The sequence below is a fragment of the Corythoichthys intestinalis genome, chromosome 18 (genome assembly GCF_030265065.1).
Source record: "Corythoichthys intestinalis isolate RoL2023-P3 chromosome 18, ASM3026506v1, whole genome shotgun sequence".
Taxonomy (NCBI): domain Eukaryota; kingdom Metazoa; phylum Chordata; class Actinopteri; order Syngnathiformes; family Syngnathidae; genus Corythoichthys; species Corythoichthys intestinalis.
Genome location: NC_080412.1, coordinates 24,995,631 through 25,021,581, shown reverse-complemented (window position 1 = coordinate 25,021,581; position 25,951 = coordinate 24,995,631). Strand labels below are relative to the sequence as shown.

General features: G+C 39.2%; 1 protein-coding gene and 1 long non-coding RNA gene across 3 annotated transcripts in view; both read left to right on the top strand.

Annotated features, from left to right (window-relative positions):
- Positions 1-1,325: 1,325 nt before the first annotated feature.
- The window catches only part of samsn1b (SAM domain, SH3 domain and nuclear localisation signals 1b), a 36,498-nt gene continuing 11,872 nt past the window's right edge, over positions 1,326-25,951 (top strand). Inside the window, exons 1-9 of one of the 2 annotated variants that reach the window (XM_057821696.1) lie at positions 1,326-1,472; positions 7,375-7,506; positions 7,727-7,770; positions 11,602-11,642; positions 11,755-11,817; positions 11,937-12,025; positions 22,712-22,850; positions 23,055-23,410; positions 25,857-25,934. In XM_057821696.1, coding sequence (XP_057677679.1) covers positions 1,449-1,472; positions 7,375-7,506; positions 7,727-7,770; positions 11,602-11,642; positions 11,755-11,817; positions 11,937-12,025; positions 22,712-22,850; positions 23,055-23,410; positions 25,857-25,934 — 966 coding nt within the window. In that variant the 5' untranslated portion in view covers positions 1,326-1,448. Of the gene's footprint in view, positions 1,473-7,374; positions 7,507-7,726; positions 7,771-11,601; positions 11,643-11,748; positions 11,818-11,936; positions 12,026-22,711; positions 22,851-23,054; positions 23,411-25,856; positions 25,935-25,951 lie in introns of both variants that reach the window. The other variant, XM_057821695.1, reaches the window with a different exon arrangement.
- Positions 3,092-4,063, top strand: LOC130906943 (uncharacterized). The gene is made up of 3 exons (XR_009061378.1): positions 3,092-3,435; positions 3,501-3,551; positions 3,953-4,063. It is a non-coding gene; the product is annotated as an uncharacterized LOC130906943 (long non-coding RNA).

Here is a 25,951-nt window from a genome sequence, read left to right as displayed (position 1 = left end):
GTTACTTTTGCCATAGAGTAATTCAGTTACTAACTCAGTTACTTTTTGGACGAAGTAGTGAGTAACTATAACTAATTACTTTTTTAAAGTAACGTGCCCAACACTGGTCATCAATAGGTGTAAAGCCCGTGGCACTGTGGCTAAACCTCCTTAGATGTGGACGAAAAAGAAAAATTGACGAGAGATTTCAACGAAAGATTGTGCGGATGGTGGATTAAGAACGTCGACTAACATCCAAATAAGTTCAAGATGTCCTGCAGTCCTAGGGTACAACAACGTCAACCCGTACTATCCGTCGATGTCTGAATGAAAAGAGACTCTATGGTAGGATACCCAGGAAGACCCCACTTTTGGCCCAGAGACACAAAAAAAGCCAGGCTGGAGTTTGCCAAAACTTACCTGAAAAAGCCAAATATCTTTTAGAAGAATGTTCTTTGGTCAGATGAGACAAAAGTAGAGCTTTTTGGGAAAAGGCATCAACATAGAGTTTAAAGAAAAAAAAAAAACAAGGCCTTCAAAGAAAAGAACACGGTCCCCACAGTCAAACATGGCGGAGGTTCCCTGATGTTTTGGGGTTGCTTTGCTACCTCTGGCACTGGACTGCTTGACCGTGTGCATTGCATTGCATGGCATTTTAAAGTCTGAAGACTACTAACACATTTTGGAGCAAAATGTAGGGCCGAGTATGAGAAAGCTGGGTCTCCCTCAGAGGTCATGGGTCTTCCAGCAGGACAATGACCCAAAACACACTTCAAAAAGAACTAGAAAATGGTTTGAGAGAAAGCACTTGAGACTTCTAAAGTGGCCAGCAATGAGTCCAGACCTGAATCCCATAGAACGCCTGTGGAGGGATCTGAAAATAGCAGTTTGTAAAACACTCCAGAAAGAAATGACTCAATAAGAATTTTATTTCCCACCATGAAAGCATTCCCAAGCAATTTGTCTAGAAAAATTATTGTCTAGTTCGTTAATTCAGTTCTGAAAAAAAAAAAAAAAAAAAAATACAACGCACAGTCCGTTACATTTGTCATTATTAGGTATGTATAATGAATAAAATTAAACATTCCCAAATATGTCGCTCTCCAGAAAACATACATAGTAAACATTGTCACCTAAAACCTTTAACCTTACTCTGAGATTGCCTGACTGCTACAAGGCCATCACTGTAATCATTTCAGACACACCAAACAATAGCCCATCTGTATGGTTGTTTATTGTCTTGTTACTGTGGGTGGCCCGGCCTGTGTTGGACAGTGACGGCCCACTCCATCTATTGGATTAGGGAAGGATTTTAAACTGGGATTAGGCTATTGGGCTGTAGGCAGCATGGGGCATGTGCAAACCTTTTACATCACTAGGGTGTGTGAGGTAGTGTGTCTGTGTGTGAAAGTGCTCAGAAACCACAGTGTATTTTTTGGGGGTCCATCTTGGTTTTACTGGGTTCAAACATGAACCTGTTTTGCTTCACTCTGGTAAGAACAATCTTTTGCTGTTTTTTGTTATACAGAGAAGACGCAACATTTTCTTTGTTTCATTGCAATATTTGTTGTTGTTCATGGATTAATCCAAATACAAAGACTAGACACAACATTATGACCACTTGCATAATCCAATGGGATACAATACAAGATTGTGTATCATATATTCTCTCTTTACAAACAGACCACTAATGCTCAGTTTTGCTCATTTCATTTGGATGAATGACAGTCGTAATGATGCAATTTAGTTTTACAGCATTTCAAATGACAAAAACAACAATTAAATTCATTACAATCATCAATGCTTGAAACAGATCTTGTATTTGAATTCATTTGATTTTGCAAGCAGTCATTGTATGCATTTTAAACACAAAACATCAAACCCATAACAGCCATTTAAAAAGCTGTTGGTACAGTGCCAGAGGAGAATAATAAAGTTATTATACTTAAAATTGGAGGTCCTATAATTGATAACACTGCTCTAAAATTGCTTCCTGGACTAAAGTAGTGTAACGTTACTAAATTTGGGTCAGTAAAAAAGAAAAATGAGGTCAAAAGTGTCATTTGGTGATAGTTTTTGAGATAGAGTAAATGTCCGAAGCAGTTTAGGCAGAATAGTAATTGAAATAAAAATGGGTATATCCGGGTAAACATAACCAACAACATGAAAATTGTCTACCATTTCAGAATATAATCATGCAGGCAAGAGTTTGTCATAATCAGTGTTGTCACGGAATACTTGAAAAAGTAATTGATTTACTGATCACGCCTCAAAAAGTAATCTAGTTACTTTACTGATTAATTTATTATCAAAGTAAGTAAGTTACTTTAAAAGAAAATCCGTTACTATTTACCAATTTTTCTCTCTTTGCTACCTCAACATAAGACTGACAACAGAAAAATGTCATCGCATGTAAGTGACTATCTGATAATTGAATTAAAAGGGGAAGATCAGAATTTTTCACATAAGGCTAAGGTTTAATTACTTGATGGAGTTATTTTCAACCACCATTGACTCGAGCTAGCTTAGCCACTCTGGAGCCCTGACGCTAACAAATAACTGACAAACTGCATGGAAATTGTTGAAATCAACTCCACCGACTAAATAAACCCCGCTAACTCGAAGTCTAATGTCAAAAATTCTGAATTTGGGGTTAGAATTAACAGCATATCAGTGCCAATTTAAAACAATGCAAACCGACTGCACAATAATCACAACACACAAATGAATTTCACGGTTCAATGAACACGAAGGTTGGAGCAGGCGCCGACAACCCAGAAGTACGGCTTACACACACGCGGTCAATTTGGCCACAAAACATGGCGACAACAAAGCACTTCTCACTCAGTCGGACTTACAACACATCCCAAAGATGCTAAACGAACAAGTCACCTCACGGCATAAATGTGCAACACAAATATGATTAAAAAATGGTCACCGACTTTGCGAGGATGAGCAGGAGTGAGGACTATCCGCCGTTGCCGCAACGGCCACACATGAAGCGGCTGCAACCTATCGCTGGAACCCTCCAGAATGAAGGAAAAAATACTCCCGTTCATTAAAGGGGAACTGAAGAGCTTTTCAGATTTCGCTCTTAAGTGTTTTACTCAGTTGAATTGTATTAAATGCGTCATTCGCTCTCTCAAAAAGTCACATAAAAAAAAATAATAATAATAATTGACCGCGTAGTTTTTGAGTTATGGCCATAGCAACACCATAGCAACGAGGGACGCGCCGTCCTGCCGACCCCTACCTCGTGACGTAACTTCCAGGAAGCCTCGCCACCACTCTGAACACGGAAATATAGCACCACGCTATCCTCGCCATATATTGCAAACATTTTCTGGGTTTTACTCGCGGGATTCGTCATGCCATCTCGATGTGTAGCGATATGAATTACTCACAGGAAGACTCGAGACTCTAGGAGTGGTCCAAAAAAAAACTTCTCCTGCAAAGGTTTGGACCGTTTTTGTTAGCATGCATACAGGTCCCCAATCGGCTCATTGTTTTCATCATTTCAGCCACGACAGCTTTGAAAACCTACAACAATGCAACCTTGGTTTTCCAAAGACGTAAGTAGAACATTAATGGCTTTTTTTTTTTTTTTTTATAAACGAGGGGGACTCCTACTGCCAGTTTGTTGAAGTGCGACATTTTTTTATTTTTTATTTTTTTTGCTGTTGGCCTGTCATAAGTAGATAGGTTGGCTGACATGTCGTCTACTCATGTGATTTTATTACTATATCAATAGGTGTTATGTAAATTCAAATGTCCCCAGCACCAACTAGGTCCTTGGCTCGTTGTTTTTTATATTTCAACATCAAGGTCTGCCTATTTGAAGAGGGAACAATAGCATCAAATAGATGCTGCTATGACTGGGGCATTATTATTTGATCACCAAGAAATTATTATTAAATTAAAATTGGGATTCATCCAATATTTTCATGCTGCTGTGATTTTTTTTTTCCTCCAGGAAGCCAAACATAAAAAATTAAGTGGCGGAAACCCTCAACACGATGAAAAAAGCGTTGCAAGTCAGTTGCCACCCAGTTTCCCAAAATCAAGTGAGAGTGGTCATATGATGACCGAAGTGATGCGGTGTCCAGCGATGACGACTGAAGAGATCCTATGAGGCCTGCCAGATGCTGAATTTCTTCCGTCTGCGACATCAGATGACGATGATTTAGGAGAAATAAATGTAGCAAATTTTGATGACATGAAATCATAACCTAGTCATATATACAGTACACATTTTTTAAAAGAAAAATCAAGTTACCTTCATATTTTAATGATAATGCATTATCTTTGTATAGAGAACACTTCATGCTACAGAAAAGAGTAAATACATATTTCCCACTGCCATTATCATTTTTCAATGTTGCGCTAGTCCGTTGCTATCCTAACTTTGTGTTGCTTACTAAAATTATGCTCTTTGATGTGTGCCGTTGTGTGCTTGGTATAACGTGTCACAATCTGACAACGAAAGCTAATGCTGATTCAACATAAACCTGGTATCATTTATTATTGCGCCCTATTGAATATTTTTTCAGAATGTAATATAATTACAATATATTATATACCAATAGAATACATTAAACAGTCAACAAAATGTGTCAATGTTGTTAACAATTTATGGTTTTATTTTTTTAATGAAATTCATGCCCCTGTCAGTGCTTCAGCCTCCGCAAGTTTGGCTCTCACGTCTGGGATCTCCTGATGACACAGGCATACTCTTGGAAGGGTAATTACTTGACGGTTTACAGCAACACCTGGAAAATAAAATGGTTTTGTCATTTATTTTGAAATATCAATACCATATCATTCATTTAGCCACATTTGGGCTAGCTTTATCATATTTAGATCGGTAGGAGCTGTCCCATTACCTAAAATCCAGTTTTAGCTATGTGTAGAGCATTCATTTAGCCACATTTGGGCTAGCTTTATCATATTTAGATCGGTAGGAGCTGTCCCATTACCTAATATCCAGTTTTAGCTATGTGTAGAGCATTCATTTAGCCACATTTGGGCTAGCTTTATCATATTTAGATCGGTAGGAGCTGTCCCATTACCTAATATCCAGTTTTAGCTATGTGTAGAGCATGGAAAAATATACAACCATGTAATCGCATTCTAATAAAAAAAATCACGATGCTGGATTTACCACTCTCCCGTTCGTGAAGTGTCGAGCTGTCAATTGGCGTCATGACGCCATCTGCTGTGTCAAGTAAATCGCCGTCATCTGACGCCTCAGGTTCAAACATGTAGGGATTAATTGTAGTTCATCTTTCCTGGGAGCCTTTGCCATCGGTAGCGTCACGAAGGAGCGATCCTGAATGGTTACCTTTGGTGGAAATATCACTGACATCGTTGTTGCTGCTATGTTAGCTGTGAGTAGTCTTCTGTTGCCTACGTCACACTTCCAGGTTTGCGAAGGGACCATTAACGGAGTGCAAAAAAACTAAAAAAACGCAAATTATCCTTACAATTACGTGTTGATAATGTCATGGTTGTTTTGACGAACTTGTCCCAAGTTTATATTCATAAAATTACACCATAATCCGGAAAGGTCTTCAGTTCCCCTTTAATGGACGAACAAGATCAACATTCACTCGCACATCTGAACAGGTGGCTGCACTCGCCTTGAATATGCACCCGCAATTGTACACGCTTTTCTCAGTCCCAAAACACTTAGCGCGTGTGATTGGTAAAAAGTTGAGATGTCCCGATCGATCGGGACGATCACGTCATTTTCAAAGTATCGGAATCGGCAAAAAAAATATCGGCCATGTCTTATTTTGATATATATACAGTATACTGTATATATATATATATTTAATGAAATCGTTTTCTAATTGTATTTAACGTTACAGACATAATATGTTACACACATCCAGAGTCTTTGGTTTAAGCTTAAGGTAGGGTTATCATATTTATCCCGATAATGGCGGTAATTAATTTTTTAAAAAATGACCCACTCACACATTGTCGTGCTCAATCTGTAATGGCGCCGTTTTACCTATATACAGAGATAAAAGGCCGCATAAATGAGCAGAGTGAATTCTGGCAGCCTTTGGAGCCTTTTTTCAATAGGCTAAAGCCTTACAATCTCTCTCCCTATGATTAGAAATATCATGGGAAGCAATGTGGGGAAACAAGGTAGCAATTGATCTTTTTCTTAACACCTTATGTTACATCCCAACGCAGAGAAGATATATCAATTGGTAGCACTACGCACAGTCATGGTTCCACTTCCCATCATGCATTTGGGTTGAATGGCTGCTCAACAAATACACTAGATGGCAATATTTGGTCACAATATACAAAGTCATGAGTCTTTCTATCCGTGGATCCCTCTCACAGAAAGAATGTTAATAATGTAAATGCCATCTTGAGGATTTATTGTCATAATAAACAAATACTGTACTTATGTACTGTATGTTGAATGTATATATTCGTCCGAGTTTTATTCATTATTTTCTTAATGCATTGCCAAAATGTATATGATTGGGAAAAATTATCGGGAATGATTGGAATTGAATCGGGAGCAAAAAAAAAAAGCAATCGGATCGGGAAATATCGGGATCGGCAGATACTCAAACTAAAACGATCGGGATCGGATCGGAAGCAAAAAAAACATGATTGGAACAACCCTAGTAAAAAGCTAAATTTATATCAGTCATTTTGACTGAAAAATCATTTTTAGAAAAGATACAACAATTATGCAAAAACACCTGGACAAAACTTTTTTTTTTTTTTTTTTTAACATTTCTTTGCTAATTTTATGGTATTCCAGCACCACCTCTTCAACACTAGATGAGAAAAATAACATTGATTGTAATTTCAATATTTTTAAAACATTGTCATCAATATTTTTATATCAAATGTATTTTTTTTTCAGTTCCATAGTGAACACAAACTCCTTCTATGTGAACGGGCATGTTTTCTAGTTTTTAAATCCACTGTAGTTCAATAGGTTAATTGAATGTGTTGTGTAAACAGACCTACATTAAAAACTATTATCTACTGGCATTTTCCTTAATTGTTTGAATGATTTTGGTGATGGGCTTTTTTTTTTGAAAGATTAAAAAAGGTACTACATATTTTTGCGAGAAAATGAATAAACAAATATATTAAAAACCAACATTAAAAACTACCATCTACAGGCATTTTCCTTAATGGTTTGAATAATTTTGGCGATGGGCTTTTTTTTTTTTTTTTTTTGAAAGATTAAAATAAAAAGGTTTCAATATTTTTGCGAGAAAATGAATAAACAAATACATTTTTAGGTGCTATTAGTCGTCCTAACCTGAGATCTGTGCTGTCATGAGTGACCTTATTGGAGTTGATCATCTTCATGTCTTAGAATCATTTTATCCTTTTTGTGTTTGGATGCAGGATGGCTCCTCAGAGAGTATATATGAACCACCCCTCAACTCAGGGCTGAAGGAAGTGTTACCCAAATACCACTGCAGTCCTCTTTTAAGGCGTAGACCTCCATGGACTGGCTCAGATCCAAACATTAGTAATGTAAGGTTTTTTCTTAATTTTTATTTTATGATCCTATTCAGAGGTAAATGATACACTGCGACTGCTCAATGAAGGCATTCTAACTTAAGCATATTATTTTATATCCACCCACAGTCATCTTGATTATTGTAATATTTTCATTAAAAATAATAATAATAATAATAATAATGATTTGTTTCTTTCTGTTTTCAAAGTTGATATTTGTTTATATTTTCCCAAGGTACAACCACCAGATAATGTAAGATTAAAAAGACACAATAGAAGGTAGGTGCATCTTCTTACTGAGTAATTACGAAGTAAATGATTACGAATGTTTCTTTTTCTGATTGTAAGCATCTCAAGAAACATAATGCATTTTGTCGTACAGAACGTTTATTACGGTTAACCTTCATTTGCCAATATTTTGGCTGCGTTAGCATCTAAACAGTTGCCTACATTAAAATAGGTGCTAAAGCATGCATTTATGCTTTGTAATTCATTCTTCTTTCAGTTATATCAGTTCAATAAATGGGGCAACACTTAGCGGCAATGTTCCCTCTAATTTTTCATGTGTTTGAGCAGACACACAAGTTCCCTGAGCAAACTAAAGACCACTGTGAGAGACATCAGATGTGTACGCTGTGGCCACACATCAGCGTCACGCCTGTTCAAAACTATGGATCATAGCAAGTTACATGACTTATTAAAAGAATGAAAATACAGCAGTAATTTGCATGAATTAACTTTTAATATAATTGATTTGGCTCACTTAAAATGAAAAAACAAACAAACAAAAAAAGTCTCATTGTTCATGAGATGTGTACTATGTTATATGTGAGAGTCCTGCTATAACCATTGGAAGAGTCCTGCTTTGGCCTGGAAAAGGTCCAATTGTGGCAGTATGAGTTAGTAAATAAAACATAATGAACAACCACAATGGGAGCATATCAAACTCCCACATTAAAACTGTTCAGACAATAAGGACACTAAAGATTCCTATTCTCCTTGTCTAAGCAGCTATACAGGACAGGTTAAAAAAAGAAAAAATCCCACTCAGTTTCACCGCTTGTTCTTCTATTTGCACAAACTGTACTCTGACAATCATTCCATCTTAAAAGATCCGTATTTCTTCTTTATTTTGGCTTGATGAGTGTAGTTTTGCTGCCCGTTCATTTAGCCATGGGGTTAGCATTTGCGTCTCTTAACTATGCTACACTGTTGTTGGCTAGCTAACCTGCAAGGCACCTATGAGCTGCGTAGCGTAATTGAAGTGAACTGTGTCACATTATTGGCTAAACACCTGTTGCTCATTGAGTTTCGTTACAAAATGGTACAGAAAACATTTTTTGGGTCTAATTAACTAGATTATATCAGTTCTAAAATTAGATATTAACGAATACTGTAGCACTAGCAAAAATTGGCAGCGGAATGTTACCTCCGTAAATCAGCACACGAGTCTAGCTCACTTTTCACTCGGTATTTTTCTCTTCACCCACCCGGGTCATACACCTCACAACTGTATAAAATCGTGGTGTAGTAACTCACCAATGCGTGCGTCGCTTTACCGTATCAAAAGCACTAATGAGAGCGTCGCGTTGGCGTATGGAACGCACCAATGGGAGCATCGCGTTGCCGCATCGAACACATCAATAGGAGTGTCGTGCTGCGGCGCCGACAGTAGTCCTAGTAACACTACATTACGTTTGTGTTGAATTTTATTTTGTGCGCTGCATTATTTTTCTTTTGCGCTGAGTTTGTGGATGCAGTGCGCGACTGCATATAACACTTTTATCTTGTGCATCCCAGCAGAAAGAATCTTGTTTCATGAACTGCAAAAAAATAACCTGAAAATCATTTTTCTTATGTGTAGTATAAGACAAAAATAAATAAAAGCCAGAATTTCCAGGAAGTTGGCAGCAAACATGACTGGAGACCTTTTATCAATGCTGGTACTATTCTAGCCAATTACTAGTCCTTCTCAAAAAAAAATAGCTTATTGTGATAAAGTTCATTATTTTCTGTAATGCACTGATGAACATTAGACTTTCATATATTTTAGATTCATTACACTCAAATGAAGTAGTTCAAGCCTTTTATTGCTTTAATGTTAATGATTTTGGCAAAAAAGTCAAGAAAAAACAAAAATCCCTATCTCAAAAAATTTGCATATTTCATCCGACCAATACAAAAAGTTTTTGAATACAAAAAAAGTCAACCTTCAATTAATTATATCAGCTATGCACTCAGTACTTGGTCGGGAATCCTTTTGGAGAAATGACTGCTTCAATGCGGTGTGGCATGGAGGCAATCCGCCTGTGGCACTGCTGAGGTGTTATGATGGCCCACGGTGCTTCGATATTGGGTCTGGTGTCTCTCAACTTCCTCTTCACAATATCCCACAGATTCTCTATGGGGTTCAGGTCAGGAGAGTTCGCAGGCCAATTGAGCACAGTAATGCCATGGTCTGTAAACCATTTACCAGTGGTTTTGGCACTGTGAGCAGGTGCCAGGTTTTGCTGAAAAAGGAAATCTTCATCTCCATAAAGCTTTTCAGCAGATGGAAGCATGAAGTGCTCCAAAATCTGATAGCTAGCTGCACTGACCCTGCCCTTGATAAAACACAGTAGACCAACACCAGCAGCTGACATGGCACCCCAGATCATCACTGACTGTGGGTACTTGACACTGGACTTCAGGCATTTTGGCATTTCCTTCTCCCCAGTCTTCCCCCAAACACTGGCACCTTGATTTCCGAATGACATGCAAAATTTGCTTTCATCTGAAAAAAATACTTTGGACGACTGAGCCCAGTGCTGCTTCTCTGTAGCCCAGGTCAGACGTTTCTGCCGCTGTTTGAGGTTCAAAAGTGGTTTGACCTGGGGAATGCGGCACCTCTAGCCCATTTTCAGCACACGCCTGTGCACGGTGGCTCTGGATGTTTCTACTCCAGACTCAGTCTACTGTTTCTGCAGGTCCCCCAAGGTCTGGAATCGACCATTCTCCACAATCTTTCTCAGGGTGTGGTCACCTCTGCTGGTTGTGCAGCATTTCCTGCCTCACTTTTTCCTTCACACAGACTTCCCACTGAGGTGCCTTGATACAGCACTCTGGGAACAGCCTATTCGCTCAGAAATTTCTTTCTGTATCTTAGCCTCTTGCTTGAGGGGTGTCAATGATGGCTTTCTGAACAGCAATCAGGTCGGCAGTCTTGCCCATGATTGCGGTTTTGAGTAGTGAACCAGGCTGGGAGTTTTTAAAAGCCTCAGGAATCTTTCGCAAGGGTTTTGAGTTAATTTGTTGATTCAGATGATTAGGTTACTAGCTTCTTTAGAGGACCTTTTCATGATATGCTAATTTTTTGAGATAGGGATATTGGTTTTTCTTGACTTTTTTGGCAAAATCATCAATATTAAAACAATAAAAGGATTGAACTACTTCAGTTGTGTGTAATGAATCTAAAATATATAAAAGTACATTACAGAAAATAATGAACTTTATCACAATATGCTAATTTTTTTTAGAAGGACTACTAGTAAATGCAAGTATCCCAGTTTGCCCGCCTTCCTCGTAATGTCATTAACACTTATTACCACCTGCCTGTATTCACAAAATGGCTGCGCTCATAAGTGCTATGATTTTTTTGTGATTAAACATTATTTTCTCCATTATCGGAGGTCTAACCGAATTTTTGGTTTGCATATTTAATTAAATACTTTCAGCAACTGTCTTTCACACGAAGGTCATTCATATTAGGTGCTCTCCGTCCCTCTAAATAATTCATAACAGTTTGACTGGTTAGCATGACACTTCACAGTTCTGAGATCAAAGGTGATGAATTTTGAATATAAAGTAGGTAATCAATATACTCTGCTTGCACATGGACACATAGGAAAACCTAAATTTAGATTTTTTTTTTTTTTTTCTTAAATCAAAAACAAAGAATTTACTGCAACAACAGTCATTTTATTCTATCAGACTGAGGAAGGTGCATGTTTTGTACTAAGATGACACAAAAAAACATAAATGATAATAAGACTATTAAATACAACATGGAACAAAGTATCACATTAAATTAATAATGATGATCAGCAGTTTCTTTTCTTCATTCTTTTGTAGGTCTTGTATTCCATCTTCAGCACTGGAAAATGAAACATCAGGTTTGTGTAAAAACTTGTTTTCTATGCGTGATTCTCCTAAATTCAATTGTTACATTTACAATGGTACGGTAAATTGCATTATAATGACAGCATTTTCTCTTCCAAGAAACAGATTATACATGTTGGACATCATCAGGTCTGTGGAAGAATCATCAAGAGACAGAACTCAAAATGGGTAAGCAAAATAACGAGACTACACAAGTCCACAAACTGCTTTATGAGATGCTGTCTATATTTTATATTGCTGGCAATATCTAAATTACAAAGGAATACCATTTGCATCTAATCTTACAGAGACATCTAAAGCAGCCTGTCATAGCAACACAGAAGACAGAATGATGGAGATAAACTGTGGAAAAATGAAAAATAGTCTTCTAGTTCAGGTAAAACACATTTTCCTTATGCTCTTATCTGGTTTGACAGCAGCAACGGTATTTAATGGGTTCAAAACTATTTTCCTGGTTTGGTGATTTACGATTCATCAATATTCATGAAATTAAATGAATGTCGTGAATACATCATGATTTTAGCCATCAATTCGAGGATTGTGTGGTTTTTTTTTTAAGCATAGAAGGGTGATAAATCAGCAGAGCTTACTGATCTGCTTCATTGTACAGAGCTTCTGAGTTGAAGCCTTTTTCAACTTTGTGACAGGGCTCAGAGAACAAACGGACCCAATAATGCAGTGCTCAGAGCAGATTTATTAACAATGGTTTTGAGAGGAAGAAGTCTTGGCTCTTGGAGAGGCATGGAGGGCTGTTCGAGCAGAGGGGGACGAGCAAGGCAAAGGCCCAGGCAGGATGCGTCTAGATCCGGTCTTGTAGCAGGGTTCCGGTTCAGGTCACAGAGAAAAGGCAGAGGCACAGACGAGGAGCAGGCTAGAGGCAAAAATCCACAAGGTCAAAAGGTGTATCAAAAATCCGGCAAGACAAGGTAACTAGAAACGCTCGTAAGTTGCAGTGAGGGCTAACAAACTCGCAATGGAGCAGAGGGCTGTGTGTGGTTATGTAGGGAGGCTGTGGTAATGACCAGGTGTGCAGGACAGGTGTGTGGAATGAGTGCTGATGACTGAGGGGAAGAAAAGGAAAAAGGTATACAGGGCTGCTGTGGGGCTCTAACAGTTTGCATGTTCTCCCCTTGCTAACGTTGGTCAATATTAGGGGTGTGAAAAAATATTGAAATGGTGATATATCGTGATACTTTGTATCCCAAAAGGTTATCGATATGCTCCTGTCAAGAATCGAGTTATAGTTTTAAAAAGGTGTCAATGTTAAAAAATAAAATAAAACAAAACATCAAGTTGCTACCAAAATCTTGGTATAATAGTGCCTCAGTGAACTCTAAGGCTGCCAGTGACGGTGCGCGACGCCCATTCCATTTAGACTGGGCATGTTCGTTCATTCAAAACCAGAGCTTTCACAGTCATTCGGTCCGATTTTCAAGGCATTTACAGGTCACTTGCTGTTCATTTTAGGGCATTTACAGGTCATTTCCTGTTGATTTTGAGTCACTGCCTATTCATTTTGGTGATTCCCAGGTCACTTCCTGTTCTGTAACTCAAAATAAACAGGAAGTGACCAATAAAATACCCCCAAATCAACAGGAAATTACTGAAAATCAAGAGGTAAATGACCTTAAATGGCCCAAAATTACCTCATTGCCTGGCATTGGCTGCCACTGACGGCCATAGACGTTCAATCCGTTTGAAGTGGGAGGGATGGCAGCGAATGAACAAAGTTCATTCGCTGTCACCCTCCCAGTTCAAATGGATTGGATGTCTACTAGTGATAAACTCATTCCAATTCACAGCAGAAGCTTGCTTTTCTGTTTATTAGTTCTTTATAGAATATACCAATGTATCGATAATTGTTGTATCGCCATATCGTCAGATCATCGTTATTGTGAGCTTTGTATCACAAATCCCATCGTATCTTGAGGTACCAAGAGGTTCCCACTCCTCAATCTCATGTTCACCTGCCTAATCTTGCTTGTACTCGTGTTGCTACCTCAAGTGCTCGATTACGGTATAGTTGCACGGGGCTTATCGATTGCGCCGGATGCATGAAAAAAAAAACTATCAATTCACATTGAGAAAAAATGAAAACAAACAAAAGTAATGTGTAGCATATGCGACAATTTGAAAAGTAGTGAAGTAAAATGTTTCTGCTACTGTAAAATGTAATGAAGTAAAGGTATTGGCCCGAATATAAGACGGTGTTTTTTGCATTGAAATAAGACTGAAAAAGTGGGGGTTGTCTAGACGTTATACCCATTCACAACGATAGATGGCGCCAGATATCATTGAAGCGATGTTCTGTCATGATAGATCTCAGCTACTCTCAAGTTTAACCAGTTTGCATTATTTTATTGCAATGTTTTTCCTTATTCAGATTTGTTTCAAGACTTCAGTTAACCCTTTAACACCTAAGCCTATTTTGGCCGAATTTGCATGCATTTGATGTTGCCTTTATATTTCAAAGAAAAAATTGTTTACAATGGTCAAATTGGGTCCCTTTTTTCAGGACACCTTGAACTTCATGTCTAAACTGTTGTTTTCTTCACTGACCAATTATAATCCACATTTTGGACCCAAAAAGACAAAAAAATCCCAAAATCTTTTTTCAAAATTTGTAATGTTGACGTCCCATTGACAACCAAACATGCTCGACCAACCGTTTTGAAGCTTGATAATATTTATTCAACTTGTTAGGATAAACATTCAATAGAAAAAAATAAGATTGAATAGTTTTATGTTTGACAATTCAACACAAACAGCAGGTATGGTCATAGGCGTTTTTGGCCTTTACACATACTATGGTCAAAACAGTCTATATAGTGTGCAAAATAGTGAGAAAAAAATTTATATATATCATCTAACACAAAAAGGGTTAGGAAGATATCTCTTTGTGAAGTTAGGTGTTGTACCCATCACCTTATCAAAAGTACATGCAATCAAGCTTCTCGCACACACATCTACATAAAAATTGAAAAGATTATAGTGAAGAAAAAAAATATATAACATTGAAAAAAAGTATTTTAAAAAATATTGACAAGTAGTTCAATTCAAATTTTTCAGGCATGCGGCCCAATAAAGTTTTTTTTTTTTTTTTTGCGCACTCAATAAAGCTTCTTCTTGAACAGGTCACAGAGCTGCGTCACACACAACGTCACACAGCTTACTCTTTCGCCGTTTGCGCTCTACTGTCACTTCTACTCGCCGAGACGCCGATTCATCAGAGGAAAACAACGACAAATACGACTCATCTTCTTCCTTGAGTTAATGAAATAATGCATTAGCTTGTGCTAAATGTAGTTTTAGATTCATTCTGCACGTTTCAAAGTCGCTCGCTCAAACCAACCGGTGTTGTGCATTTTTCGCATGCCTCCCTTTCAATAGTTGGCGCCTCGCTTGGAAATTTATTAAAAATGATCACATTCGGTTCGTCCTTCCTGACATCACAACGACTCTTGAGATAAGTAGTCTTTTGTGCTGCTTTCGCTTTTGAAAAAGGACAAGAAATTATGGAAATATGGAGATGGATACATGGTCCATGCAGCGTTTTAATGCATATTTATGAGTGCAATAAAACTATAAAACTCAAATGACATTATCTCCCGTTTTTCTTGGCCGATTGACTTCAAATAAAAACTGGTGTGGACATCAACTTCTGCACTTTCAAACGAGACCAACCAGCAGCAGGTGGGTGATGTAATTACAGCGTGACGAAGCTTCAAAGATGATATGCGTAAACGCGTCGCTGCCGACACGTTCGGTGTTAAAGGGTTAAAGTTAGACTTCATTTTAATGGTTAATGCAATTATTGCAATTTTGTTGTTTTATCACAATAGATTTGTTTATTTATATTTCAAAAACCAGAAGCCATTCATTTACGAATGTGATTGCACTTTAGTTTACATATTTAAATGTTCAGATATTAAGATTTGAATGAGGCAAAGTAACATGCTTTTTCTCTCAAATATATTGTTATAATCATTTGTTTCAGATGTACTGTAATTATTTTCTGTACAAAAATTAATTTGGTGTTCAAAAAGTCTTTTTTCAAACTTGAGTCTCGAAAAAGAGGGGGTCGTCTTATAATCAGGGCCGTCTTATATTCGGGCCAATACGGTACTTCATATTTGTACTCAAGTGTAGATACACAAAAATGTACTCAAGTACAGTCAAGAAGTACTTTTACTTCACTACTTTCCACCACTGCTTAAACATATTTGCTGTCTGACTGAATGCACCGAAGCGTGATGTATTTGTTCCCTTCTGTAATGGTACGCAACGAATAAAAATACAGTTACACTCTTACATAGAACGGACTGCGAGCGTAGACAAGTTAAATAACCTTTGCTAATGTCACAGCCATACTTAGACGTTATAGCGATGACATCCTAATAAGATATAATAATCGGTAACATTAGCTACAACTTTTAAAACCAGCTTTATGAATGTTTTTGCTTCACCGTGCCATTGAGGCAAGACAGCTCGCTAGTTAGCCTCTGGCATTAGTTTAATCTTACCTTAAGAAAACACCTATGTCTGCTTGTTTATTTTGGAGACATTTGGCTGGGAGTGACGCCGTACGTCCAGACTGTTTAATCCATTTGGAATCCAGTTGATTTTTTGGCTTTGCAATGGGAAGAACCGCACTCCCCCAGATAAACATAATGTCCATTTTACAAACGCCATAGGCATACCATTTCACCATTTTGGATGTCCATAGCTTGAGAGAGAGGGAAGATACAGTGGGGCAAATAAGTATGTAGTCAACCACTAATTGTGTAAGTTCTCCCACTTGAAAATATTAGAGAGGCCTGTAATTGTCAACATGGGTAAACCTCAACCATGAGAGACAGAATGTGGAAAACCCCCCAGAAAATCACATTATTTGATTTTTAAAGAATTTATTTGCAAATCATGGTGGAAAATAAGTACTTGGTCAATAACAAAAGTTCATCTCAATACTTTGTTATGTACCCTTTGTTGGCAATAACGGAGGCCAAACGTTTTCTGTAACTCTTAACAAGCTTTTCACACACTGTTGCTGGTATTTTGGCCCATTCCTCCATGCAGATCTCCTCAGGAGCAGTGATTTTTTGGGGGCTGTTGTTGGGCAACATGGACTTTCAACTCCCTCCACAGATTTTCTGTGGGGTTGATATCTGGAGACTGGCCAGGCCACTCCAGGACCTTGAAATGCTTCTTACGAAGCCACTCCTTTGTTGCCCTGGCTGTGTGTTAGGGATCCTTGTCATGCTGAAAGACCCAGCCACGTCTCATCTTCAATGCCCTTGGCGATGGAAGGAGATTTTCACTCAACATCTCTCGATACATGGCCCCATTCATTCTTTCCTTTACACAGATCAGTTGTCCTGGTCCCTTTGCAGAAAAACAGCCCCAAAGCATGATGTTTCCACCCCCATGCTTCACAGTGGGTATGGTTCAATTGAGTATTCTTTCTCCTCCAAACAAGAGAACCTGTGTTTCTACAAAAAAGTTCTATTTTGGTTTCATCTGACCATAACACATTCTCCCAGTCCTCATTTGGATCAGCCAAATGCTCTCTAGCGAACCACAGACGGGCCTGGATATGTACTGGCCTCAGCAGGGGGACACGTCTGGCCGTGCAGGATTTGAGTCCCTGGCGGCACATTGTGTTACTGATAGTAGCCTTTGTTACTGTGGTCCCAGCTCTCTGTAGGTCATTCACTAGTTCTGGGACTTTTGCTCACCGTTCTTGTTATCATTTTGACGCCACGGGGTGAGATCTTGACTGGAGGCCCGGATTGAGGGAGATTATCAGTGGTGTTGTATGTCTTTCATTTTCTAATAATTGCTCCCATAGTTGAATTCTTTACACCAAGCGAAGAGTGAAGAGTTTGCCCTCCATTATTGCTAACAAAGGGTAAATAACAAAGTATTGAGATTGACTTTTGGTATTGATCAAATACTTATTTTCCACCATGATTTGCAAATAAATTATTTAAAAATCAAACAACGTGATTTTCTGTTTTTTTTTTTCACATTCCGTCTCTCATGGCTGAGGTTTACCCATGTTGACAATTACAGGCCTCTCTAATCTTTTCAAGTAGGAGAACTTGCACAATTGGTGGTTGACTAAATACTTAATTGCCCCACTGTAGTTTACAGCTGCAAGCCTGCACGTACATTTGTTGCTTGTGAAGCACCCACAGACCTGTTATATTGTTTATTGTGCGTTTTTAATGGCGTACCGCAAGTAACACGTCACTTTTGTTCATTTATATTCATGACGTTAGCAATTGTTGCTAGGCGGCCAAACCTCCCATTTGTCCCTAATTTGTAAATGTGTCGAAATAGTGTACGAACAAGATGTTTACTGAGTTAAACCTACCAACTCTGTCCGAAAATGATGTCCCTGGTGCCAAATTCACTCGTAAAGATGCGGAAGAACATATAAATTTTCAGTTAAAGAGATGGCTTGAGTGTCGAGGGCTGAAAAAGACGGGGAAAAAGAGCCAACCTGATCCAGAGTTAGCTTTTTTATCGACACCTTTTTCTTGTGTGCATTGCCTTACACCACTGACAATGACATTCTTGTGTTTCAACAATCTATCCTTTACCACCATATGCCCTGTCTTTCTTATGTATTATATCCTCTGGTTGTCTTACGTCTCTGACTGTTCTTTGGGGCAATTTAAATAGCCTTACTAAAGTTTTTTTTTTTTTTTTTTTTTTTTTTTTTTTACAACAGAAAAGGTAACAGTGGCAGCCAAATACCATTTTAGTATTTTTTCACAACATTCATTGTCAGACAGAAGCAGCACGGCAAAACGCCACGCTAAAAAATAAGTAGATTTATCAAAATGGCTTACCTATCCATCCTCTGTAGGACCATGGCCCCAACAAAATGTTTACTGCATATGAAATGTGAATGGCTTCAGCTTGCTGGCGTTAAACTGGTCTTTTGGACGTCAACACAAGTTGATCCATTCTTCACATTTTTTGGTTTTGGTTGGAGTTTTTGGTTTTGGGAAGCATTTGAAGAAAACATCCTTCATTAGTCGTAATGTCTAAAGTCGTTACTACAAGTTCCATAGCAGCAGTGTTTGATTGGCATGTTCGTTTTGAAAGATTACTGGAGAAAACAAGCAAAATAACATGGATTGTATGCGTGGGCGTGTCTATAACGAACCACTTCTGCATTACGATGGCAACATCATGGTCTAAAAATAGCATACGTGCGGTACGCTATTGTAGTCGAATACTTGGGGCGAGTTTATGCGATTGTTTTTGATGATGTGACACTAAGTAATACATGCTTATCATTTGTATGGATTGTTATTGCTGTATCAGCAGCTAGCTATAAACACAGTTGCTAGTGAAGATGATACTGATATAATTTCATTTTATTTTAGTTTAATTCTGCAAGTGCTGATGTCATGAGCAGCTGAATAAAGTCAGAAAACCACACGGCCGTCTGACATAGTCATTTCGGAGCTAAGCTCGCTGTCTAGCTAGGATTTAGCTCCAACGTCTTGGCGATGACAGTAAAATGACATAAAATACATGTTTTTGGATAGTTATTTTTAAATTTGGGGGTACATAAAGGGTTAATTCCGATTCACGCGGAAATTCGGATTACGTTGCAGGCGTAGGAATGGAACTCGTTCATAACCCGGGGACTACCTGTAGATAACAGGGTTAAAGAGTTAGTCAAGGTTACTGTATTTTATTAAAAAATATATATGAAAAGCAAATTGAGAACATAGTTAGGGTTAGGTGTATATCAAACTGTAATTTTGTTAATTTTTTATTATTATTATCATTTTCTCGTATTTTGTATGTGGATTATTCAAAATTTTTGACGGTGTAAGTTTGCAGAGTAAATTGGCATTGAGACATAAATTTAATTCAAGTTTCGTAATCGTATTTTCGTATTTAGTTTCGTATGAGTGTAGGTGTAAGATAAAAATCCAATTTTTCTACTGTTTATCATTACTGCTTGAAAACAACACATTACAATTATTTGCTTGGCTGAGCAGTGTTTAGTCTTCTGTAATCCAGTCCCCACATGACTTTGTGTGCCAAGCATGCAGGTAGCATGCCTGTGTGGATGTCACTGCACGTGTAGGTGCACGTGAGTGGCCACGATCCTGGTTGTTTACTATCTCGTTTGTTTTCTACGTGTCAAATTGTTGGAAAGGAATCCTCCCAATTTTCTGAGATGTTTTACTTCATAATGTTTGAACACAATGGAGGCTGCTCAGGGTAAAGCCAGCATGTGAGTGAACATGGGTGAGGTTGTTTGTACTGAACGTGAGCCAAGTAAGATCCACTTTAATCTGCTTTCTTTTCAATCTTTAATCTTCTTTAAAGGACCCTTTACACCCTCACCGAACTCTACGCTATTTCACATGGCCAAATGTCTAAATGAAAGCACTACATGGAGATAGTATCTCCTTTCATGTATTGTAGTAGCTCTTTTGACCTGTTCTTGAACAACTTCATGCAAATGTAAAATAACGTTTTTTTGTGTTTTGAATGTTCAGAATTCATAAATTGCAATTTAGTTTGTGTGACGTACATGACAAAGAATTAAAGAAAATAATTTTTATTTTTCTAAGGTGTACGAGTTGAGAAAAATGTACCGTATTTTCCGCACTGTAAACCCCTAAAAACTTTAAATTTTCTCAAAAGCCGACAGTGCGTTTTATAAACTGGTGCACCTTGAATACGAATCAATATTGAGCCGCAACAGGTCTCACAGCAACTCTGAGCATAGCGCCATCTAATGGATGCATAACATAACCCCAGCCTCTACTGTAATGTCTATTCCAGGGGTCCTCAAATTCAAATCTTGAAGGTCCACAATTGTTTTTTCCATACAAGCATGGGCCCATTTATTATGTCGGTCAAGTGCCGGGTGCGACTCATGTTTCAAATTGCCGCGGTCCGTCCACTCTAGCTAGCAGCATGCAGGCTCTCTCAGTCAATCAGCACATCGTTGTCATAGAGATGACAACAGAAGTGGGAACATGAAAAATATTTGACAAAAAATGAAACGGAATATAGCGATAGAGTAGTAGCGCATAGCGATATATTAGCGATTCATACAAATAATATATGTTTAAAAAAAAGTTGTTTTTTCTTTGAAAAGTGCCATTAGCTCTGGGTCCGCAGAGAGGTGTGCCATGGTCCGGTCGTGGACCGCGGTCCACTAATTGAGGACCCTGGGTCTATTCTATGCACCTTATAATGCAGTGCGCCTTATACTGTATATGAAAAAAGTTTAGGGTTGGTGGTGCGTCCCTTCTTCCCATCCCTGAAAGCCGGTTGATGGGGGCGCGGGTGGCTCGGGGGACCACCTTGGATCCTGGGGGAGGGTGACGATGGCTCCTTTGTTGAGCTGCTGGAGGAGGGATGGGCTGCGCTGGGTCCCCTCCCCCCTACCGCCCTCACTTCCCGGGCTGACTGGGTGGGGGCCGTGGCCCTGGGTTGGCGCCGGCGTGGCGTCTCCGCTCGTTTGCTTGGCTGTCGCATGTTTGGTGGGACTCGCGCGGCTGGATGTGATTGGGCATGCTCGGGTGGGGGTTGTCGGTGCCGGGATTGATGATGAGGCGGCGTAGGGTCTGTTGTCGACGGGCTTACATTCACAAGGGATTCACACGATTACTGGTTTCTAAATCACAGAGCTGATTTGTGTACACTCCACCCCTTTCAATCACTTAGCCCATGGACTCCCCCACCTCCCTCACCTTCCCTGGTCAACAGGCCCCCCACATGGTGTCAACCGGAAATACATTTAGCTAACGAATGCACCAACATATTCATCGTTAGTGCAGGTGTTCAATGTATTTCTTGTTGTTTGTATTTCTTTCCTTTTCTTGTTCCCCCATAACCCCTTCCTGTTTGCTGCTTTGTCATAATAAACGAGGTAGGTTGAATGATCACAATGGGAGTATGTCATACCATACCATCATACCATCCGGACACTTAGACTTCCATTCTTCGTGTCAAACAGCTGAACAGGACAGGTTAAAAAATCCATATAAACTTTGAATAAAAGAGTAAGAGGGGATTATTTATGTCTGGTATTTGTGTCCTCTGTTTGGAATCAAAATATGGTCACCCTAGAACAGGGGTGGGTAAACTATTCCACGAAGGGCCGCAGTGGATGCGGGTTTCCAACCCGTCAAGAGGAAACCTTTTCACCAATCTGAAACCAGGACCCACTATCCCCCTTGAGGAATAGTTTGCCCACCCCTGCCATAGAATGACAGAGAGCTAGCATGTGCAGTCATTTGTTTTAATGCCTCTGGCATGCGGGTCGGTTTACTCAGTGTGTGTCAGACTGCTAATTAGGACGCATGCGTAATATTTGAATGGGCTCAGTTGAAAAGGCAGTCTGAACGGGCACGCCAAAAAACAGATATGATGAAAAATTGGAATTGTACATGAATACCTGTGGTCTGAACCTAGCCTTAATGCACAAATCCGATTTTTTCGTGTTTTTCCGACTCGGGTGAAGCATTAACTTGACGGGCTGAACGGGACAAGTCACATTAAAGTACATCATTTCAAATCCGTTTTAAATCCAATCTTAATTCGCCCAATGAAGTAGGGCTGCCAATGCTCCACAAAACAACATGAAAAAAAAAAAAAAACTCTTTTTCTCCTCATCCTCCTACTCCTAGATGTCTCTGCAAGCATTCGGCTACTTCCATAGCTCAAGAGCTTCAACGTAAATCCATGGACAGCGAGGTCACAGACCTCCATGTTAATTATGCTAGCATAGAGTACGTTGGCACTTCTTCCTTGTGATGTATTTTTCTACATCTGCGCATGCGGGTCACATTACGCAATTTTGTGACGTATCTATTTTTGGTCGCCTACGCATTGAAAATGCTAGTCTGAACGGGCATGAAAAAAATCGGAGTTGTGCATTAACACCCGCAGTATCAACCTAGCCTTTGTGTATGTGCATTCAATTGACATATTATTGACGTATAATATATTGGCGTATAATTGATATCACAAAATGGCTGCTACTGACCATGCATGAACAATGTCCTTCCAGAGTGGGAAAAGCAGAGATGAGATAGATGAACCGATGACTTCAACAGCAAGAAGATTGAAGATGTTACATGATTTGATGAAAGCCAAAAACGGGCGTTGGAGTTCCTCTGGAAAAGGAAAGCATCAGCCTAATAATAGCAGTGAGTATTAGAGTGTTGACCCAACCTGTCTTTTGTCAGACTTGATCATCAGAAATTAGCTCACTAACTAATAAACCGAATATCATCTCATCTGAATGAAGTCACTTTTTAACTAACTTTTGCACATTACGCGATATTATTTCTCATCACTGTTGTTTTGATGGCACTTACACCCTCAAAAATATACTGATTGCCATTTTTCAGATGTGCCAAGTAAGAGCAACCCAGTATTGACCTGCATCAGCCTTGGCAAAAGAGTTGAAAAGAAATCTTGCCAAACTGATCAGCAGCTGCAGCAAGAAGAAGTAAATAACAGTGAGGATCTAAAGAGTGAGGACGTTTCGAGCTCGATTGACTCTTCTCAGCCCTGTTCGCCCTACTACTACACTTGTAGCCAACCTGGACATGAGTTGTGGGTCTGCGGTGGTAATTTGTTGCTTCCCCGAGCAACAGAATGGGATCGTTTTGAGAGTCTGATTCAGGAACTTGACAGAAAAGAAGCTGATCTTCCTTCGACCACCATTCCAGAGTCTTCCACAGATACTCAATCAACAGAAAACGTAAGACTTCAACTACTCTGTTTAGTTTAAATTGATTTGCTTTACATGTGTCAGGAAAGAAAACTTGAAAATTAGCTTGAAAATGATGAGCCATAATTGCCATCTCAGACTTCTAAATTGTTGCCACGACAATGGAGCCAGGGGAGACTTCCAGAGGGCGGTAAGGGAAAGACAGGAAAGCTTCGCCCAGGCACGGAGCTCTCCGGCGGGCCCGCCTCCACCTGGAGCGCCCAAAATAAAAATGTTGGCTATACTGGAGTGATTATGGAATTTGAATCGGATTATTTGCACTAGTTTCATGTTTTTGCATCGTTTTGCTGCACTTTTCATTAAATCTACCTGAAAAAAACATGTTATTAAGCAAAATGTTCTTTTTCGCTATTATTGGGACCAATAACTGACACGTTGACCTGGGCCAGTGGTTTTGGTAGCGAAGACAGTTAACTTCAATTTCCCTTATTGTTTACTCCTGAAATGACTATACAGAATGCAGTACATGACACAAAAACTACTGTCAAGTGCACATACTCTGCACAAGCATAACGTCCAGTTTTTCAAAAAAAGAGTTGCACAACACAAAGTGATGTTCACAACAGGGTGAAGCCAGTTATTTAATAACACTTGTAAAAATGGTACTCTGTGAAAGTCATTGTAGAAGTAATTTGGAAGATGACACACAACACACACCATAGAATTTATGAAATTATGCACTTAATCCAAAAGTACAGTGGGGCAAATACGTATTTAGTCAACCACTAATTGTGCAAGTTCTCCCACTTGAAAATATTAGAGAGGCCTGTAATTGTCAACATGGGTAAACCTCAACCATGAAAGACAGAATGTGGAAAAGACAACAGAAAATCACATTATTTGATTTTTAAAGAATTTATTTGCAAATCATGGTGGAAAATAAGTATTTGGTCAATAACAAAAGTTCATCTCAGTACTTTGTTATGTACCCTTTGTTGGCAATAACGGAGGCCAAATGTTTTCTGTAACTCTTCACAAGCTTTTCACACACTGTTGCTGGTATTTTGGCCCATTCATCCATGCAGATCTCCTCTAGAGCAGTGATGTTTTGGGGCTGTCGTTGGGCAACACGGACTTTGAACTCCCTCCACAGATTTTCTATGGGGTTGAGATCTGGAGACTGGCTAGGCCACTCCAGGACCTTGAAATGCTTCTTACGAAGCCACTCCTTTGTTGCCCTGGCTATGTGTTTGGGATCATTAACATGCTGAAAGACCCAGCCACGTCTGATCTTTAATGCCCTTGCTGATGGAAGGAGATTTTCACTCAAAATCTCTCGATACATGGCCCCATTCATTCTTTCCTTTACACAGATCAGTCGTCCTGGTCCCTTTGCATAAAAACTGCCCCAAAGCATGATGTTTCCACCCCCATGCTTCACAGTGGGTATGGGGTTCTTCTGATGCAATTCAGTATTCTTTCTCCTCCAAACACGAGAGGACCAAAAAGTTTTATTTTGGTTTCATCTGACCATAACACATTCTCCCAGTCCTCTTCTAGCGAACCGCAGACGGGCCTGGACATGTACTTTCTTCAGCAGGGGGATACGTCTGGCAGTGCAGAATCTGAGTCCCTGGAGGCGCATTGTGTTACTGATAATAGCCTTTGTTACTGTGGTCCCAGATCTCTGTAGGTCATTCAACAGGTCCCCCCGTTTGGTTCTGGGATTTTAGCTCACCGTTCTTGTTATCATTTTGACACCACAGGGTGAGATCTTGCATGGCGCCCCAGATAGAGGGAGATTATCAGTGGTCTTGTATGTCTTCCATTTTCTAATAATTGCTCCCACAGTTGATTTCTTTACACCAAGCGTTTTACCTATTGCAGATTCAGTCTTCCCAGCCTCGTGCAGGTCTACAATTTTGTCTCTGGTGTCCTTCGACAGCTTGGCCATAGTGAGGTTTGGAGTGTGACTGACTGAGATTGTGGACAGGTGTCTTTTTTACCGATAATGAGCTAAAACAGGAGCCATTAATACAGGTAACGAGGGGAGCCTCGTTAGACCTCGTTAGAAGAAGTTACACCTCTTTGACAGCCAGAAATCTTGCTTGTTTGTAGGTGACCAAATACTTATTTTCCGCTGTGATATGGAAATAATTTCTTTAAAAATCCAAAAATGTGATTTTCTGTTTCTTTCCCACATTCTGTCTCTTATGGTTGAGGTTTACCCATGTTGACAATTACAGTGCTCTCTAATCTTTTCAAGTAGGAGAACTTGCACAATTGGTGGTTGCCTAAATACCTATTTGCCCCTCTGTATATGGATTAGGTTGACCTAGTTTCACAACAGGAAAAAAACCCCCCGATAATAAAAAAAACATTTGCGATATGGGGTCACTCTAGGAATACATCTTTTACAGCAGCTGTTGTCCATCTGTCATATCACATACGTTTTAATCTCCTTTTTATCCTACAGTCATCCAAATTTGGAAAATTGGGCACCCCCACTGTGTTAACGCCATTTATGAAACCACTGTACAATACAAACTCTTTGGTAAGTATTTGCCCAAC